The sequence below is a fragment of the Ctenopharyngodon idella genome, chromosome 4 (genome assembly GCF_019924925.1).
Source record: "Ctenopharyngodon idella isolate HZGC_01 chromosome 4, HZGC01, whole genome shotgun sequence".
Taxonomy (NCBI): domain Eukaryota; kingdom Metazoa; phylum Chordata; class Actinopteri; order Cypriniformes; family Xenocyprididae; genus Ctenopharyngodon; species Ctenopharyngodon idella.
This window is the reverse complement of record NC_067223.1, coordinates 5,910,001-5,931,827: the sequence shown is the minus strand read 5'-3', so window position 1 is coordinate 5,931,827 and position 21,827 is coordinate 5,910,001. Positions and strand designations below refer to the sequence as shown.

At 37.5% G+C, this 21,827-nt stretch overlaps 1 protein-coding gene and 1 long non-coding RNA gene across 2 annotated transcripts in view; one reads left to right on the top strand and one right to left on the bottom strand.

The window, feature by feature from the left end:
• snd1 (staphylococcal nuclease and tudor domain containing 1) overlaps nucleotides 1-21,827 on the bottom strand; it is a 179,029-nt gene that overhangs the window by 85,892 nt on the left and 71,310 nt on the right. Inside the window, exon 16 of the mRNA XM_051892313.1 lies at nucleotides 19,286-19,395. Within this exon, the coding sequence (XP_051748273.1) occupies nucleotides 19,286-19,395 (110 nt within the window). The remainder of the gene's footprint in view (nucleotides 1-19,285; nucleotides 19,396-21,827) is intronic.
• LOC127511492 (uncharacterized) overlaps nucleotides 14,485-21,827 on the top strand; it is a 12,620-nt gene continuing 5,277 nt past the window's right edge. Inside the window, exon 1 of the long non-coding RNA XR_007930042.1 lies at nucleotides 14,485-18,938. This is a non-coding gene — a long non-coding RNA (uncharacterized LOC127511492). The remainder of the gene's footprint in view (nucleotides 18,939-21,827) is intronic.

Here is a 21,827-nt window from a genome sequence, read left to right as displayed (position 1 = left end):
TGTAATAAGTGGGGAGGGGCGTTTATAAACTACAGATGGAATGTTGGTAGTGGGGCTAGTGGTGGGCCACCCTGAAATGAGGTCAGATGGGGTCAGAAACCTGGCTCATACCTTGCACGGAGAGTATGACTTCATTATGGTGCTACTGATGGTGAGAATATCTGCTGTATGCATTCATTTCTTGTGCTTAAATGGGTCATTAACAGTTGATTTCTGTCCACCACACATAAAAGAAGCATTTTATTTATTAGGGTAATTAAAAGTGATAGACTGCTATACTGCCTAGGCTGATCTATTGGCTGATATCAGGCCATTCTCTTTCTATAACCAAGCTCTACTTGGCTAAAGAAGGGAATTGTAAAGAACTTAATTTTGGTTCTAATTATTCTTAATTATTCCAGTTCCATTAACATTTTTAGTGCTTTTAACAAAGGAACTAGAAAAAATCCGGAAGAAAGACTTTTCCAGTCTTTTTAGAGACTGCAATCCAATTCAATAATTATGCTATCCAATAGTGCGCGTTTGATTTACTACAAAAAAAAAAAACAATGTGTCATTAGTTTGGCTGGACTACTCTGATCATGCAAAATAATTTTGATTCACTAAAAATAATTGGTTCACAAGAGTCAGTTCGAGAATCAGACTACACTGGTTGTAGATTCAGTTGCAATGTTGTTGTTTATGAAATGGAACAAGTTCTCAATTCCCAATCCTATCTGGGCCAAAAATATTTATAGTGAACAGTAGTGAACAGTAGCTTCGCATCAGCTCCAAAATCTACCAAATGCCTTGTCAATAGATATTATATAATTCATTTTCTTTATAATTTTGATTAAAATATGTATTAGCTCCACTACAGATACATTTTATCTGACCATGCATTTCCTGGGAATCAAACTCATGACCATGGTATTGATAACAGGAACATAACTGGAACTACTCGTAATTTCTGACAATGCATGTATATTTATAATCTGCCTCGCACATGCTAACTGCTTAGTCTGCTGTGGTTTATATGGGAATATTTATATGGGAATATATTTTCTTACATTATTTGCCAAAATAGTCCTTTTACAAAACCTAACAGTGCGTTTGTCATTGTCTGACCTTCTCGTTGGCAGTCCCAGGAGAGCTCCTGAACAGATGTTAACTGGCTGCACTTCTGTCTGGGCCTTAGTTCTGGACGAAAATAAAAGTAGGGGCTTTATGACGGCCACGGAGGGCCCTAAATGAAAGACAGCACAGTTAATCACCATTTTGTAAGGTTTTGTTCTATCCATATCCTTGTCCATAAAGGGGGAGAAAAGGGTCCAATTACCCATGAAGTAAACACAGGAAAGTGCAGTGCTGGGGTACCAAGTCACCCGTCATTAATTCAGATGCCACTGTCTGTGGTTAATGGCCGATGCACAGATTCTGTCTCACCATTTGTTAACCTCTGAGCTGGCATACTGAAGCGACCTAGCACTTAAAAGCAGGAAACACAAAGGCGTAGATGCTCTATATCTTCAAACAGTCGCAAATCAAGTAACTCTTTGGACAAATAATACTCACATCGCATTAAGATCGCCATAAAATCATTATACGCGCCTGAAGACCAAAAACACAGAACAAGGGTTCTCAATAGACAAAGCAGGTAGTAAAGCTGTCGGCATGCACACAGTAGCACAGCCCTTTGTGAGTGTTTAAAGTAGAAATCTATGGGAGGTTTATAGGCCCCTCTTCGTGGCACATTTGCATATCTCTTCGGTGCTGTTTCACATGCCTCTGGTATCATATGGGTTTTGGGAGGTAGCTGGTGCCAGCCTGTTCCATTTTAACTACATGCAAATGGCAGCAGCGTAAGGAAGAACTGTGCCCCCCTCCATCCTCGACATGTTTAAAACACGACCCAGAGGGCATGTGCTTCAGATGCAGGATGCTGGGACGAGCGCAAGCACTGCAGCAAAACGACTCCATTTGGTGCACTTTGCATCTTTTCCCGATGCCTGACAAATAGCTCCTACATCTTCAAAAGAGAGAAATTAAACAACGTAGCTGCCCAAGACAGCAGTTATCAAACCCCCTCTGATTCACTATGTCAAAGTGGCATAAGTACATGGCTTCCAGCAAAAAGGGAAAAAAAAAAAAAAAAAAAAAAAAAAAAAAAAGAGGAAGAGAGAAGGAGGGGGTAGAAAGTGGGAGAAAAATGTGGACAATTTGGATTGCTATCTGTAGTGCTTGTATATTATGTTAATATTTTGCTGAAAAAGGTGTTTTAAAAACAGAAAAATGAGCAAAATTACCATCGCTATCTTCCTCTGAATCATTATCACCAATAAGCTGTGCTTGCCAAATGTATTTTTCTACATTTTTTTTAAAGATCAGCAATTGAGAATGCATTAAACAGAATAACACTAACCAGCCTGGTGCATCATGGGGTTTGTAGTTCTTTAAAAGCTATGATCTTATTTTTCGTATATTTATTGTCACCATTTAGGAAGCTATTGAACTTTGCATAATTGCTTAAATGTAAACGCAGTTTTCAAGGTGATGGATTCAAATCCAATATATTAAGAAACAGTGAGAGCAGTTATACAATTCTCAGACGGTTTTATGAGCAGGCAGGCAGGCTCTGGTTTTTAATAGACCAACATAAATGCTTTTTGAAAAATAGAGCGAAAAAAAAAAGAAAACAGACTCTAAATGAGATTGTTTGAGAAATGAGTACTCACATCTTTATAAAGTCTTAACAGCAAGGCTCTGTAAAAAGCTGCTTTTGTCTGATGGATAGGACCGTAAAAACTCATAGAACAATGTAAAATGGAGACTGTGACCAACAGAGAAAGTGTTTATCAGGACAACATGCTGAGTGCAGCAAAATTCATTTTATGCTGCTGTCATTCAAAAGTCAAATCTTTTGTAAAGAAGTCAGGACAATATTCGATCAACATAAGTGAACTAGGGGCTGAGACAATGGCTGCATTCAAAAATGAAAACTGTCATCATTTACTCACCTGTAAGTTGTTCCAAACCTGTATAAATTTCTTTGTTCTGCTGTAAACAAAGCAAGATATTTGGAAGAATGTTTGTAACCAAGCATATCTCACCACCCATTGACTACCATAGTGGTGGGGGGGGGGGGGGGGGGACTGTGGTAGTCAAAGGAGGGGGGCGAGATCTGCTTGAACTATCCCTTTAAAACTAACTTACACTGTACCGACAAAGGGCAACCAAGGCTGCCAATCACCAGATTAAAGTACGTCACTTTTCGGACATTCCACGACCCAACAAACAACAACTGGACATGTTTTGTTAACAAGAACAAGCACCAACCAATAACAATGGCAAATGCTGACAGGGGTAACATACTGATCCGACAAAACCAAATGAATGCGTCTATTGTCGTTGGTTGACGTCTGTCAGTGCAGTGTGAATTAGCCTTTAAAAGGACAACTTTGTTCTTTATCTATCCTAAAAAGGTGTCTATTAGTACCTTAGATCAGTAATATATACCCTTAAGGTACAATCATGAACCTTTTATTGTTAAATACGTTTTTCCTCAAATATGTAGTTTGCAGAAATAATATGGTGGTTGTAGAAATTGACATCCTGCCTTTTCGGTTAAAAAAAAGTCAGTTTGCTTACTGAAAGAAAACAGCTGTGTTCTGCAGGTTTTTTGAGATGCAAGTGAAATTCATATCAATTGAATTATAAGATATTATTGTTGATTTAATGTTATTTAATCTTAACAGTTTGAGATTTTGGTCTTTCCCCACTCAGCTGTGCTTTATGCCTATTTGCCAAAGAGAATAAAGCTCCCTGTAGTGTTGCCAAGATGGCCGCCGAGCGAACTAACTTTGCTTCTGGCGATCAACAGACACTATAACGTCTGCTTAAGACATTTGTGTTAGTCTCTTTGCCCAAAGCAGTGAGAATGGGCTTCCTCCGGCAATCCTGCAGGGAAAATGGGAGACATATCTGGTGCATCCTTGCATCAGCATTACCCGACTCTAAAAGTTCAGAGAGGAAACTCATAGCTGTCAATAAAAATGTCAAAATGATTCAAAATCCACTATCTTCAAGGAAAAAACAAAACAACAAAACATGGTACTAACAGGGGGCACCTCTAAGTATGCATACAAGTACTAGCTTGTTTACATTCACCTGCGACATGCTAATTAACTGAAAGTGCACCAAAGTAACAGGTACATTGACACGAGCCACGTCTCTGAAGCGGGTCATATTTCAGAACGCTCTGAAAGGCACATGCTCTAATCAGCAGGCATTGCCCTGAAGAAAGCGACACACAAACGCAGCCAGGCCAGCCTGACATTTCCTGGCTGATGGAGGTTAGCACCTGCTAAATCAGCTCAGGTGACAGCACACCGAGCGGCAGCAGCTTCATTTCTAGATGCGAGCGCTGATGCCAAGAGCACTGGATACATAGAGTAGATTAATACAGCTGTAAATCTAAGCCAGCATCCTAGAGGCTTCTGGGAAATGAAAAAGATGCACTTGATGCATAGGCTATGCCAGAAAGAGGTCATGCTAAAACTATTTTCCATTTTAAGACAGCTAGGGTGTTAGCAAAACTCTAAGAACACAAACTTGGCTTGCCGTACACCTGCACTAGCTCAAATCCCACGCTTCTCCTGCCGAACATAAACATCAAGAGCTTAGGCCCCAGGCCCATGGCGCAAGACACGTCCAGTGCCAGGTTTCGCGTGCCGCGCTGGCAGACGGCGCAAGTCTTGTGCGCAAGAAGCTAGGATAACGTCGGGCACCTCGCTGGCATGCAGCAGGGGTGAATCGAGCAGCCCGGCACATGGCTCACCTCCCAATTGTGCTGGCACAGGCCATGCTAACGTGTCTAAATCATGACAAACACAGCCATTAGCAGCCCGTTGGAAGTGCAGAAAAGATACAGCCACAGAGGCAAATGTCCCTGTGGGGACAAACACAAAGGACAGGAAGCTAGCTATCACTTTAAAGAGGTGGAAAAGCACAGGACGGCCAAATTACAGCCACATTCTGGCACAAGAATGTGTTCAAGAAAAGCAATAAAGAGAAAGAAAACCGATGGCGTTCCTCTGGCCGAACACTATACCTAGCGAGCATCTTGCTGTCAGTGTGCGCTCTGCAGTTAAGACGGCTTTCTCTGAACCTCCCTGCTCAGGCGTGAAAAAGCTCCATTTCAGAGTTCTGGCTGGCGGAGCCACAAATGCACATGCTCCTAATGCTCTCATTAGTGTAATTGAGCAAAAATGTCAGCATAGCTGCAGCTATTTCCATTTTCTTTTTTAAGTTGTGCTGAACTCATTTATAGGCGCAGGCTGGAACACAAATGATGAGAAAACTCTCAGAAGCGCGAACATGTTTTTTTTTTTTTTTTTGCGAACGCATTTGTGCGAAACCGGTGTTCTTTGTAGAGCACTTTAAGAGGCAGATGCTTTTGCCATTAATACTTGTATTATTATCACACACGCTACAGCGCTAACAGACTCATCCAAACGCACACACAAGCAGAACAGATAACTATTTGGATTGGATTAACAACCGCTATGATCTAGACCATATGGTATCTTTTTTTTTTGCCAATTACCCTTTATAGCTTTGCCTTTTGCACCATCAGTCAATAGTGCTGCTCGAAGTTTATGGCTGCAAGTATCACAAAGTAATGTGTAATGTTGGGTCAGCCATCTTGTTAATGTGACTTCACAGCTCTCGTTCTGCCTAAAGGGAGAGCTATGAGACCATTATGGGCTCAAATACACACGTATACAGGACAAAAGTAATTGAACATTCGCCTGTGACGAACTTACAGACTGCATTACAATAACAAAGCCACACTGACCCAGACACTTCACTACAAATACACACTCCCATGAACTATTCTCTTACATAGAGGGTATTGCTAACAACCTTATGATACAAGTCACAATCTGAAATATGCTACATCACAATATCATAATTGTATTGCGATTGTTTCTAATGAATTCAAAACTGTTACTTATCTTGTCTTATAATGTAATCAATTCTAAACTAAAATATTCAACATCAGCTCATTTAAGGTAAAATGTATACACCAAGACCTAGAACCATTATAATATAATATAAAATATTATAATATAATATAATATAATATAATATAATTCTGCATCAACTGTGGTATATATCTGTAGACCTAGAAAAGAAATTACTCAAATTATCAAACAAATAACTATTATGTTCGTTTCTACACAACTATTTCTGATTATATTAGTGTAATCTATTGTAATATGTAATAAAATATTATAATCGAGCATTAGCATTAACTCTTTATACAACATATTCATACTTTAGAAGAACTATGTCAATATATAATATAATGCATCTACTGTAATATGTATATCTAAAAGAGAAATCTCAAACGTATGTTACGTATATGATAAAAAAAATAAATAAAAAAAAACTCAAATATAATATTTCAGAAGTGTTCATTTGATTGAATTTCTAGGACACTATCAATATGGCTTTGGCCGTTAACTTCAGCTAACTTCTGACCCTGAATAAATCAAGCTTTTCTGCACTATTAGGGGAAAATTCAAGCCTATTTGAAGCTCTATAGATGGATTCTGTCCTAATTGCCCTTTCTCTCGAGCCGTGTGGGGTGGGGGAAAGCTGACGTTGTGGGGAAGATTAGGCCCTCTCCTCTGGGCTGTCGGGGTGTCCTGTCTGCCAGAAGAGGTCAGGCATTGTGCTGGAGTAAGCTACTGCAGGATTACACTCCCAGAGCTGATTCCTGAGGATAGAACAGCCCCGGGGCTCCACAGCAGGGACTAGAACTTCACATACACACCTGAAACACGACACACACTCGCTTCATTTTGTACACACTCTAATTAGCTAGAAAAGTTGGAATACCCATGAGCGAACACACACAGGGAGTTAAGAAGAGACTGCCGGAATGAAGGAGAGGAAAAGGGATGGGAGACTGGATCAAAGGAGAGGAGGAGGTGGAGATGATGCAGAGTGAAACGAGGAGAGAATGCAATGGTGTTGATCAAACACGGGAAGGGAAGAGGAAGGTTGGCTTGAGGAAATCTGTGTGCGTGTGTGTGTGTGATGACAGCTGTCGAGTGTGAATGGGCCAAAGGAGAGACCAGGATGAGGCTCCCATGGCAACCAACAACCTGATTGTCATGGGAATCATTCAATCCGGTGCTAGAAGCTCCTATAAAACTTCCACCTTTGGCTATTCATCACAAACACATTCACACACACATAAACAAGCATTAGCCCAACAGCTCCTTAGTGGATAATGGCCCTTTACACACAACAGCACCTTTCAGAAAAGCATAATCTCTCAATTCTCCTCAAAACGAGGAGGAATCACCACATTTTCACACTCAACCACTGAAGGAGGTGAATAAAACTCTGAAACTACAATAACACGGCTCGATATCATTGATTAAAAGATTACGCTCGTGCCACATGACGCGAGCCACTGAAAATGAGAACGACAGTGAGATGGAGAGGACGGAAATGGTGAGGGGCGTTACATCAACGCGTCTGTGCTGTTTAATTCCCTCAGCAATTACGACAATTATCACTCTGTTCTGTCATTCCATCTGAGGCTCGAGCTAAAGACCGTCTTGAAAGAACCAGAGAGGAGTGAGGGACTGAGAACAATAAAGATGCCATGAGTGTGTGTGTGTGTGTGGTTGAGTGTGTGACCCGACTCAGTAAAGTCATGTCATAAAGCAGCTGAGAACAGCGGGCACACAACATGGCTGCCTGGATTACAGCACTGAATCAGTTTAGCAGCCTTATAAAACAAGCACACATACACGTATGACCGGCTACAGGGTTATGGGGCGAGGACAGGAGTGTGAATGAGGACTAACTAAATATCTTTCCTTCTCAAGGCCGCTTCAGGAAGTTGCTGAATGCTGGAGCTCTGAAAGAGGTCAAAAGGACAAAACTGTATTACAAAATCTAGTATGCTGCCCACCTAGACAGCAATTTTTGGGAAACGGTCTTGAAACATGTTTTAAAATAGCCAAAGAACTGACTGGAAAATATTGAATGATATGATAATTCAAGGCTTTCATTTTATTGAGACTCACTTAAAAGTATAATAATATTTTAGCAAACTATGAACTTCAAAATATTTTAGAGCAGAACTTTTTTCAAAAATCTGGGGTCCTTGAGTTTGTGTGTGTTTTGATATTAATACTTTCATTAAGCAGGAAGCATAAAATGGACTTTTACAAAAGATTCCTACTTCAAATAAATGCTGTTCTTTTTAACTTTCTATTCATCAAAGAATCCTGGAAAAAAGTACCATGGTTTAAGCTGCACAACTGTTTTTCGACATTGATAATAAGAAATGTTTGTTGGCCTCCAAATCAGCATATTAGAATGATTTCTGAAGGATCATGTGGAGTCATGGCTGCTGAAAATTCAGCTTTGCAATCACATGAATAAACCTTACATTTTAAAAATATATATGTAACAGTTAAATGTAATATTTCACAATTTACTGTATTTCTGATCATATCCATTTAATCTACATTACTTTTACAGGCCTGGTAAACAAACTTTTAAAATTCTCTGATATTTCCATGTTTTGCAAGACCGTGGGAACCTTGTATGAACTAAATGAATTGCCATATAAATAAAATAGAAAAGCTCTTATTGGGTGAAATGAGCCCCGAGACAGGAAGTTTAAGGGAAAATGGTATTTAGGTCATGGTGACATTACTGGGGTAAAGAAAGACAAGCAATGAAAAACGGATCACAATGAACAGTGTACCCGTGGCCTCTTTAATAAAAAAAGACAAAAGGTGTGTGTGTGTGTATTTGAGTATATGGAGTGGGGTTCTCTTGGAAGGGCATTTCCTCTGTTTGGAAGGACACAGAGGGATTTGACTGCTGGCACCTGGAAACGCTAAAGGAGAAAAGAGGACAGATCTACACAGCCACTGGAGTTTAACTGAACACGGATGAATACTGTAACATTGATTAATACAAATACTAATATTTAAAGTCAATAAGAATCAGTATTGACCTATTTTATAGCATATAGAGATACCGGTTAATGAGTGCTGGTTGACATATAGCTTTTGAGGCATTGTTTTTGGCTACTGTTATAGGCAATGTACCATTTCTAAAGGCCAATTCACACTGTAGACCAACGCCGACATTCACCACATTATAGCACGTCACTTCTCAGACATTCTAACACCGATTAGGCATGTTCAATCGGCGAAAACAAGCTCCGACAGACGCCAACAGGGCTAACACACTGATCTGACAAAACCCAATGAAGCCGCCTGTTGTCTGTTGGTGCAGTGTGAACTGGGTTTAAAATCTTGCAAGTAGTTAATGTGGTAATTTAATGCCACTAGAAAAGGATAGCTCATCCAAAAATTTAAGTCATTCTTTACTCACCCTGGTGTTGCTTTAATGTTGTACAACTTTCTTTTTTTTATGGACCACAAAAGGAGAAAATTAAAAGAAGTCACTTGTGCTCATCCATATAAACGGCAGAGAACAGCCACCAGCTTCAAGCTTTAAAAAAATGATACAAAATTATCAAAAAATGATCCCACACGACTCATGCCATATTTTCCAAGTGTTCTGAGGGCATACAATAGGGTTTAGTGAAAACACAGGGAAATTTCATTTATTACTTAGCAAAAATCCTGACCTTGGCTATTGGTCATTATATGGACAAGAGCAAGTAGGAGTTTTTTTTTTTTTTTTTTTTTTCCCTTTTAACTTCTTTTGTGGTCTGAAAAAATAAATAAATAAAGGTATACTGCATTAGAAAAAAACACCAGAGTGTGTAAAGAACATCTGAACTTTCAATTTTGACAATTTTTATTTCATTCAATGTTAAATGAAAAAGTTTATGGCAGGATACATGATCTTGACCTTCAACCCTTAACGTTCAGATCAAAAAGCATCCTCAAAATCGTTTTCCTCTTTCAGTCTGAAGTCGAAAGAAAAAGGTTTTGTGAATGTGGCTTCATGCTGAAATACAGATTTGTGCTCTATAGGTAAAAAAATAATAATAAAAGAAATAAAGACAACTGTTATATTGCTTTCAGCAACATTTTCAGACAAAAATATATTAGGTATGCAGTGCAAAAAAAAATCTGTACAACAGATCAAATTCTAACCCCTTTCAGCAAACATTCACTGAAAAGGCATAACCACTTGCATTCAAAGGCAGGGAAACTTCCTGTCAGAGATCTCGTGATGGAGGACCATGCTACATCGAGCTCCATGTCATCCTGCATCTTCATCCAGCACAAACACAACGTTGAGTGTTTCTTTTGCAACAGGGGCCTCTGCGAAAGCCACCAGTGTCTCATTTGCATGGCTAGCAGCCTTAGGACACCGCTCCCTCCATGGAAGGGGTAATGACAGCATTTTAATTTGCTTCTATTTTAGCAGGAAAAAAAATAGCTGGGAGGCTAATTGTGTGCACAGTGCGTTGAGTTTAGGCTCAGTGGAGGTCTGTGTGCCCTCTGCAGGAAACATTCACCTCATCTCACACTGCCATGAGCACTGCGATGAAACTGCATTTCCAGATCATGGAGCACGCTAACGCAGGTACATGGGAAGAGATGTTATTCAGCATACAATCAGACAAGTAAGTATCCCAAAAATACCAAAAGATGGAGAATCTATAATAATTCATGACGGGATCTACTGTTCCAAAATACATTGGATCAATCAATATGGGTTTTCCCACATAGACTCCATATAGGCATAACTCAGCAGATAGCTCTGTAGATTCTTAAATATTTTTATTAATTAATATTTCGGCAAATTTGCTTAAATGTGGTACTCCGTTTAACACTATTTTATGTAATACCACACAAATAGATTTGCATACATACGAAATTAAATATGTTGCTAATCTCAAAATGGTCGCTAAAAACTGTTGTCGTCAACTAAAACTATTACTATACTTTGTATTATTTGTATTATACTTTGTTAATTGAAAAAGCTGAAATAAAATAAAATAAAATATGAATATTAGATGAAAAACAATCTTAGCAAATAACTGAAATGTTTAGGTTAAAGTACTAAAATAATTAAAATATAAACTAAAGCTAAATAGAAATATATATATAAAAAAAAATCTGAAATTAAAATGAAAACTGAAAATAAAATAAAAGCTCATTCAAAATAAATACCATAATAGAATATAAATAATAGTAAAATAACACTAGTGTTGTCAAAAGTACCGACTTCCGTACCAAGTCGGTACTGAAATTTAAAAAATGTGACGATACCAGCATTTCCCTCTAGCATTTTGAGCACTGTTGATTCTAAAACACCTCTGATTGGCCATTGTGTTCACACGCTCAACATATATGTCTGTGATTGACTAAAATGATCAACGCTTCAAAAACATGTCGTAAATAGACATCTTTGACGCTCTTCACAGAGTGCTCACACAGATACACAGAGCGTTTAAAAGCAAGCGTCTATCAGTGGATCCATCTATCAGCGGATATATTAAGGATCTGCTGATAGACGCATGCTTTCAAACGCTACTGTGTGTATCTGTGTAAGTGCTCGGTGAAGAGCGTTACAGATGTCAATTTACAACATGTTTTTAAAGTGTTGATCATTGTAGCCAATCACAGACATACGTATCTGTTGAGTGCTTTAACACAATGGCCAATCAGAGGTTTTTAAGAACCCGCTCAACAACACTCAAAATGCTAGGGGGAAATGCTGGTATCGTCACATTTTTTTAAATTTCAGTACCGACCTGGTACCGAAGTCCGTACTTTTAACAACACTAAATAACACTGCTGCAAAATACAACAAAAACATGCAATTTAGATAACACAAGATAATTAGACTAAGATAAATAGACTGGAACACATACACAAAAAGCATCCAAGCCAAAGAAAAAGTAAGAAATGGTGAGAAAAGTTTTATTAGTAGAGTCCTCATTTCAATAAGCGACAAAATGTCACCCTCACAAGGGGGTCAGAACGAGGGGGGGGGCTCTTTCACACAGCATAGAGCCAACAGTGACTGCATCTCTTCCTTTCAGTCAGTCTCTCTCCATCCAGTCACTTAGCAACAAACTAGCAACTTGAAAAACCCTGCAAGCTCCTCATACAGTGAACACTGAGCCAGTGGATGAACAGACAAACAAAAGCAAGAAAAAGAAATAAGTGAGAGAGGGAGGGGAGAAAGGGGCAAAGGACGAATGAACAAAATGGGTACTTAAAATCGTAAGTTCATTCACACCAGGAAAGAGTTCTGACTAAACTCTCAGACTGTGGATTTTAAACAGAGATAGAGAGAGATGAAGTAAAAGGAACACATGAGGGATGGAAACAAAAAGATTTAGAGTTATTCACAGAATAAAAGCTCTCAGAGAAAATGAGAACGAAAAGAGAAGACAGGAGGAGTTTAACCGAATGATTCAAGCAGATATCGGCCTGAACTGCAGAGAGCACACTGGGATCCACATATTCGCTCTTACACAAACAGTAAAACAAAATCCATCAATAAACTCAACTCTGTTCTGCTACCATCCTTTGATTCAGCTTCAGATATCTTTGATATAAGTTTCAAAGAAATAAATATTCAGGTATACACTATAGAAGACCTTTCATTTTTGTATTTGTCAAATTAGAAAAGTGCAGCAGTTTAATGCTCTATGAAAAAGTCAGACAAACATTAACACTCATGTTCAGAACATAGATTTTTACAGAAAATACTAAAAATGGTACAGTAAAAACCTGCTTGGTTAACTAATTGGTTAACTAAGTTACCTCAACATATGGTAAAGAATAGTAAATTATAAATTAATTTACTGTAAAATACTGTCAAATTTGTGGCTTTTGGTAGTTAAAATTTATTAATTACCATACAAACGGTGACACATCAAATACAATTATTTTCTATCCTTTTTTTGTTATCAGTAAATGTATGTTACAGTGTATTGCATTACATTTTGTGTTTTTTATTTAATGTTTATTGCATTAGTATGTTACGCTGATGATGTTTTGCACTACCTGCATTATTATAGTATTATAGTATTTTTGATGGTGAATTTCTGGCAACCACAGCTACCTATTTTTACAGTGAACCAATATTTTTCCATACTAAAATTCCCCCATTCAGATTTTTGCTTCTAACAGAAAGTATATGCTCACTGCAATATCATTCCAAACCTGTACAACTTTGAATGACCACTCTGAATAATGTACGAGGGTATTCTTCAGAAATCACCTATAGTGTTCCCCTTAAAAAAGTCAAATGGGTTTGGAACGACATGAGGGCGAGTAAATAAATGGCAGAAGTTTAGACTAATTCTTTAAAAAAAAAGCAATAGAATGTTTAACATGCAAAAATACTGTAGTTTCACATCAGCAGATTCAGAGACCTTTCAATATTTGCTTTTAGATTCACTTTTTACTTCATAAAATTCAACTTAACCCAAAAATCTTGCAGAGGGCTGAAATTACTTTCAAAAGCAGCATCTATTAATCTAAAAATAACAATGTGCCTTTACAAAAGACTTTGTAAGGCCTTACTGGATGCGAAATCATACAGAGACAAATCTCATATCAATCTCTTATGAACTCAGTTCCAGCACATTAATACTTAAAATCACAACAGCAGGACAAAGAGAGCAAAAATCAGAAAATTTAATCACTGCCGTACTTCAAATATGTATGAATGTCCACATTCGGTTGAAACAAGAGGCCACTGGCAGAGTTTATGGCGTGTTGCAGTTTGAGCATGTGTGTGGTGAGGAGAAATCTCTAATGTGATTCTACCACAGCAGCTCTCCCAGAGGAGCTCAGCCGCCCAGAGTGTGTCCTGCCTGTCAAACACACCATTAATTATTCAGCGAGAGAGAGAGAGATTGTGGGCTACACTGATCAGCAACACAGAACAAATGAGAGAGAGAGTGCGAGCGAGAGAGATGCAGAGATGGAAACCGAGATAATCTTAAATAATGATGTTGGGATGTGCGGCTTATGTAATGGCAGAACTCCATGGTGCTGCTCGCCCGTGCAAAACTTGCCAAAACGATGTGGGTTGTATGGGTGGTTGCCAGAGTGTTGCCTTGCGGTTGCTTACCGGCACAAGTCAAAAGGGTCCCCATCAACGCCTCTATAGTATTTTGGGTAGAGTTGCACCAGCCGTTTGTCAAGCCTTAATTAAATTAGGATATAAAGTTTTCACTAAGGGCTAAGTTATTTCCAACGTACTGAACAAATGGTGCAAAGCAAGACGTAGCTTGTAAGCTCTGTGTAATGTATATTCACATATGTCTACCTTTATTGATTCAGTAAGCAACTTTCAAATTTGTAAACCAAAGTAGTGTTAAAGTGTGCATTTGAGTTAATCTTGTTACAGTTCAAACTTTCAATCAACGTTAATTACATTGCCCTACAAATATGACAATAATCAGAGTGATATTAAATAATTATATTATTTAAATATAAAAGGAAAAAAGCAGTAATAATTAGGGTGATATCGCGAATCGAGAAATGATTCTGTATCGATTCTAAGATTCTCTCTCGAATCGATTCTGAGCTTAGTTTTTAAACAGCAGATGGAACAGTCATATTTTTAAACTCCAATGTTGATTCGAATAGGAAACAACTCTTACTGCACACACCACAACAGACTTAAAAATGGTGGTTGAAATAAAATGCTGCGTGGAGTCAACCAATCAAAATGCTGCATAAACTCAACCAATCAGCATGTTCAGCGCCCAAGTCCCACCCCCGAAAGTTCCGTAACTTTGAAAAAGTACTACCTCGTGACTTTTTGAGGGTGAAATTTTTACCTGGAACTTTATTTAGACCCTGGTTCCTGCAGTCGAAACACACTGAGTACCACCCCAAAGTCCAAAGTGCCTGGGGAAAGTTCCTGCGGTGGAAACGCGGCTTAACATGCATACAAAAGCATAACCAGACAAAAAAAAAAAAAACACTGAAGTGGTAAAGATAGTAAGCCAACTCACAAACTATGTCTATGTGTGAGACAAAATACACTGAGAAATACTCAGACAGAGACACTACGGGTGTGTGTGTAAGACGTAGCGATTTTGAACAAAAAGGTCATTTGTTAAAATTTGGACGATCTGTGAGAGGCAGCTGGGGCGGCACGCATGAGGATGAGTCATGACTGTGTCCGAGCAGCGCTCTCTCTCCAAGCTGCCACGCTTGAGTTTCTGCATGTGCTGCCATCAACGGTCTTCCTTCCCCTCACTTTACTGCATGAACACACATACACACACACACACACACACACACACACACACACACACACACACACACACACAATGGCCTCGGCTCTCCTCCACTAAGGCAAGAAATGAGACGGAGGAAGAGAGAGAAATAAACAAGATCTATTATCTCATCAAGTTCAACCTAATTTCAGACAAAGTGTATCTATACATGTATATGTGTGTGTATGTGGTCTGTAGCGCACTCACACACACTCTGTGTGGCACACTAAAGCACTCAGCACATGCAGCATAGACCCGAACCTCTGATTGGCCTGGGAGTTTTTACAGTACCCAATCAGTGATCATGTTCCCCCTATGTGTGGTAAAAACAGCTATCCATTCAGTGCTTCCCACAGGTCTGAAATATACTTGCGGTGGTAGCCGGGTGAAAAATCCTCCTATTACCCACGGCAAAGAAATGATCTACTGCATGTGACAAACAAATAATTTGTAATTTTTAACAGTATTTTTATTTATTGAAATTAATTTTAATTACATAGCATACTGTTACATTTAATTACATACTAATATGTATTATTATGCATTGTAAATTATGCAAAATTACAGCATTTAAAAGGTTCTCCTTTTCATATGTTCTCCTTGCTATGTCATATAGTGTCTCTCTCAGTGAATGGGACACAGATTTTACTAGTAAAATTTATATAATGAATATGTATCAAATAATGTTCTTAGTCTTTTCTTCCTGTGAGGGAGACTACAATAATTTACTATGAATTAAATGGAAATCAAATTAAATACAATTTATTGTGTAACCAAAATACCAATAATGCCCAGAAGAAGAAAAAAAAACATAGCTTGTGACTTAATTATAAACAAGCCCCAAATATACCGGACTCTTATTTTGAAATGTCTACACAATTGCAGGCTGATCATTCATATTCTTACAATCGTCTAAAACATATTATATAAAGGCCATAAAGTTGACATTGTCATAATTCTTCAAATTGAGTTCATTAGCAATCGCTTGGCATAAATGTGCGCTATTCATTGATTGAGAATCAATTTGAAGCAGTCTGAAGCGTTGCGCGAGCTTGTAGAACGCGCAACAGCGCCGCCTTGTGACTTTGCAACATGCAGCGCTCTTTGTGAAATACCCACCGCACCTTTGCAGTGCCCGTGGGAATGTCAGCGGGAGTAAACAGTTCTGACGCACACGTAACGGGCAGGTACGAAACGCGTAGGGCGAGGGGAGATTTTCCACTAGTTAATCGATCGCGGATGGTTTCTTTATCTCGGCAGATGCAAAAGTATACGAGGAAAAAAATAATAAAAGCATAAATGTGTCTCCAAATATACTTGGGCGGCCGTGAATATACCTGGGCGGCCCGCCCAAGTAAAGTCTGTGTGTTGGAAGCACTGCCATTACAATGAAATCTACTCAAATCTCTAGCAGGCACTTAGACTAACAGAGAAAGTAACTGTATGGATGCGAACCAAAAGATTAGACTATTCATAACAAATCAATATGTCTGGCATCCATATCAAAACAGCTTCACGTTACATAACACTTTAGTTAAAAACTAAAACACTGCAATTAATATTATATAAGATGCATATCTATATTCTCGGGCATAAACATTACAGCAACATTTCTAGCAGTTAACACTGACACCATTGCACAATGCGCATGTCATAACACTATCAGTCATGTTTTGGCTCTCGAATCAGGTATAGCAGGACACTCTTTTTGCCTCATTTGCCAACTTTAAAAGATTAATATAGACAAATTTGATCAATTTATATATTGATTCAACTATATCAGAGCACAGATGCGTTCACTCTTTCTGTAGCAGCTTGCTATGTGTGCTTTAGAAAATCCAAAGGCTACATTCTTAATTCCACTTGGTGGAAACCTCAAAAGCAGGAGGTGTGTGGAAGAAACATGCAGCCTCTCATGCCAGTTTAATTACGTGCTTCAGATCATGAGAGATTAGAGCCAGATTGAGGAACAACTTTTAGGATGCAGCTTAAAGTGGGCCTTCCACGGCACACACAGATACATGTATGGAGAAAGGGACGAACACAAAAAACAAACAAAAAAAAATAAAAAAAGAGAGTGAAGAACAAAAGCACTGATGTTCTTTGCACTACATCACAAAAAGCCTGAACTACTGCACAGATTAGTCAATTTTGTTATTTGGATACAAGATAGATTTTTAATTACTTAGCATCCAAACAATTCATTAAGGAATCCAAACTTTTTTTTTAATGAATAATGAAATGTGACACTTAATGAGAACATCTATTTTATACTTTCATGTTGTTGCATAATTCATACTTTGTGTGAAAGTTATTTTAAGCTAATCACATTTTAGAAAAAACTGAAAATATATTCAGCATATAAACTAAACTAGAAAGATATATATTGAATGTAAAACAAAAAATGCTGTTTATGAAACTTAAAAAAAACCTTATAGAAAAATGCATAGTCCATGACCTTTCTATATATACATACATACATATATACATATATATATTACATATATATATATACATACATACACACACACACACACACACACAAAAAGTACACAGCTATTTTCAACATTGATAATAGTAAGAAATGTTTCTTGAGCAGCAAATTGGAATATTAGAATGATTTCTGAAGGATCATGTGACACTGAAAACTGGAGTAATGCTGCTAAAAATTCAGCTTTGCCATCACAGGAATAAATTACTTTGTAAAATATATTCAAATAGAAAACAGTTTTAAATTGTAATAATATTTCACACTACTACTGTTTTTACTGTATTTTTATTTAAATAAATGCAGCCTTGGTGAGCAGACGAAACTTCTTTTAAAAACATAAAAAAATCTTACAGATTCCAAACTTTTGAACGGTAGTGTATATATACACATACACACACACACACACACACACAAATATATATATATATTTATATACATATATATAAAAATTCATAAACAGCATTTTTTTAATAATATATTCTAAGCTTTTATGATTATTCACTGTAGAAATTGTTCTTTGTATGGACACTTTCTTTAAAGAAATGTAAAAACACTAGTCCAGAATCAGAAATAGTCATAGAAATTTCTATTGTGAATGTTTCTTGTGAGAACTTGAAATCTTGTGAAAATTAGAATGTATAGCAGTCATATAAACTGCAACATCATTATTTATATTTACTACATATTTTTGATGACTCATTTTAAATGAAAAAAAGAAAGTTTCTAGCTTATGAGATATTTCTAAGCTGAGCAAAACTAGAAAAACTTAAATTCTTTGACTTTGAGCATGGAAACATGTCATCTAAAAGCATATGAAAGTATGATTCCATCTACTGTCCATGAAAATTGACAGACGCTCTGACACACACGTCAACACACTTCAAACTTTGAGTGGATCACAGCCCACTATTTTCCTCAAGAACTTCCATTTCCCATAACAGGCAAGGCTCTGTTTCACTGTGGGTGATGGAGGTCATTAGGACACCATCTTTTTTTTATATTTCCTGCTTCCTGTCTCTTTTGTAATTCTCAGCAGTAGGTTCCTGTGTCCAGTCTCTCTGTAAAGTGCATGTTAAAGTTAGGCTCTTAAAAAAGCTCCTCTCATTAGGCCTGACTGCACAGCCAACCTAATTCACACAACATTAATGGAAACAGCACCCGCACAGCGTCAAGCACCCTGAGGAGAAGGTAAGAATAGTGTGCAAGCGTGTGATTTCCTCATTAAGTGTCTGAACCATCATATCCGTGGTTCCTCAATTTGGACATGTAATTTCTGTGACCATTATTCATAGAGTAACTGAAACAGATAGCCATAAGCTCTGAATATAGCACAAAAACGTGTGTTTGAGTATCTCAAGTGAAGACAGCAGTAAGGAGACAGACCAAGAAGAGAACGGACAGATAGTTGTCTCAAAATGACCGGCGAGACCAAACATCACAGGCACTGTCAAGTCAACTATAGAAATGGAAAGTCTAGAAACAGCTTGTGAAGACTAAAGCGACAGAAACAGACTGTAAATGACAGGAGGCCTTACCTCTCTCTGAAGAACCAGCTCTTTGGTGAACAGCATGGCTTCCTCACTGTAGGGTTCTGCCACCTGCATCCCACCTGGCATGTTTCGAGACCCTCGGGGGCACTCAATACCTGCATACACAAAGAGAGTGAGATTAGGTTGTTTTATGTAACAAGTATCAGATCTGGGGGGGGTATTTTTCATGTATTACAATGTTCCAATAAAACAATATATATTTTATATGAAAACAACAGTTAATACCTATAGTAAACTATCTTTTTGTAAACTATTGTTATATTAATGCTTATGAATAAACAATTTAATAAATATTATTCCACCTTGTTTGCTACAGAATAATTGACTAATGCCTTGTTCTCACAAGGGTCTTTGAAACATGATCGACACCATGTATTATTATTAACACAAACAATACTGAACCACTTTAAGCACAGAAAAAAAGACCTTGGCTTTGCTTATTAGCCTTACACGACATTGTTGATAATATAATTCTGCACTGAATGAACCATAACAAAAAATACACTCACAAACTTGTATGTTAGAATATTTGCATAGGGCTCCAGAATACATTTTGAAAGCAGTGGCACCAGTGCAACCAAGTTCTACAGATGGTGGTACCAGCGCCTGATTTGGTAGCACTGGGGTGTAAACTTTTTTTTTCTCCATTAATAAAAACAGTAACATCTGTAAAGCCTGTAACAACCTCATTTTTATAGTGTAAAATTTAAATAGTCTGACTCACTGACTTAGAACTCTACTCTTATTAAAATTAACCAAAGGTCTTCCATAGTATCTATAATACTTTTGCAGATCATGATAACCACAAGGTAAATCCACAGATGGCACTTCACTACCATGGCAAAAACTAACTATATGGTTTTATGATATAGTAGAGAGTAGGGGTGGGCGATATGAGCTAAAATTCACATCACGATATTTTCCACTGTCCAGACGATATTGATATTATATCACGATATGAGGAAAAAAAAAAAAAAAAAAATTGGAATCACATTTTAGTAGACCTTATGTATCTTAGGGGTGGGAAATGGAATCTTTAGGCACCTCACGATCCAATCCCGATTCTAGGAGTCGCGATCCGATTCCAAAAGGATTCTTTATCTTTTTTTATTATTAATTAATTAGTTTTTTAATTATATATGGAATTATAAGTAGCCTACTTTTTAAAATAATTACAAGTTAAAAATACATTAATACAACTGTATGTTAAGAATGTTATGTAGGGACATTTATATATAAAGTTTCAAAACAAGCAAGTGAGTCGCCTAGTAAATAGAGGAACAACGAAACAGTACAAGCAATAAACAAAGGGTACTTCAGTAGGAATGAATTGAAAACGCTCGCTCTGGTCCATGCCAGTGGACACGCACCTAGCACACGCAGCGTCATCGCGCATCTGCGGTTAAAAAGTAAGCTCATAATCAATCCAGAATCGTTGCATCTATGCATCAATTTTATTCTCCCACCCCTATTATCTATATGCACGCTTGTTTGTTGCTGTTGTGTTTTTGAGTAGGTGGTTTGTGCTCTATTCATTTGGACTGTTTCAATTCTCTCTGTGTTTGATTACTAATGCCTGTGTAGTAACACGGACACGGACAAAAAGTTAAACGTTCAGCCTCAACTCTGTATCATCATTAGTAGTGTTAAAAGTTATAAAGAGTACAAAATTGAACAAAACAATATAAACGCAAAATTAGAATTCATGACTATTTAACGGCATCCACGGTATAGCAAAATCTATATCATGGCACAACATAATACCGGTAGTCACTTTCATACCGGTATAGTGCCCACCCCTAGTAGAGATACTAACTGATAGGATATTTTTGGGCCAATTATTGGTCGATTCCGATACCGATATTTGTCACTTGCTCTCTTATTTGAAGTTTTGCCATTAAAATAGATAGGGTTTTGATCATGTTTTAAATTAGCAGAGTTAAAAAAAAAGCAAGCATTAAGTTATACTAGCTAGTTTATGACTACATCAAATAATTTCTAATGAACTTGGAATGGATCCGTTTAACATTCAGCAGGCAAAAATAAATACATAAATTCAACAGAACAAAGACAGATATGAAATATGCCTTTTTCATGCTATAGCCGATATATATAGAGCCGATGATTGTTAATTGATCAAAAATCATCCAATCAAAAATCGTCCGATAAATATCGGTGGCTCTAGTATTTAGAAGGTATTATGGTATTTAGTCTAAACACATTTATTCACAAAAACTACTATAGCTTAACAAAAATTAATGTAATTATTATATTTCATTACTCCTTTAATGCCGGTCTTCATTAAAAATATAATAATTTGATATAATGAATATCCTACATTTCTGCCACAATAACATGATTACAGTTAGTGTTACTGCAGTAAATCCATGGTAAATGTTGGTAATTTGTGGACTGAAAAGTCTTTTACTGGATCGTTGTGGCTCAATGTTTCTCTTTTTTTCCCCGCATCAATGTTGCTGAGAATGTCATCACTGATTCATCGGCCGTTACCTTAGTTTGAATCACA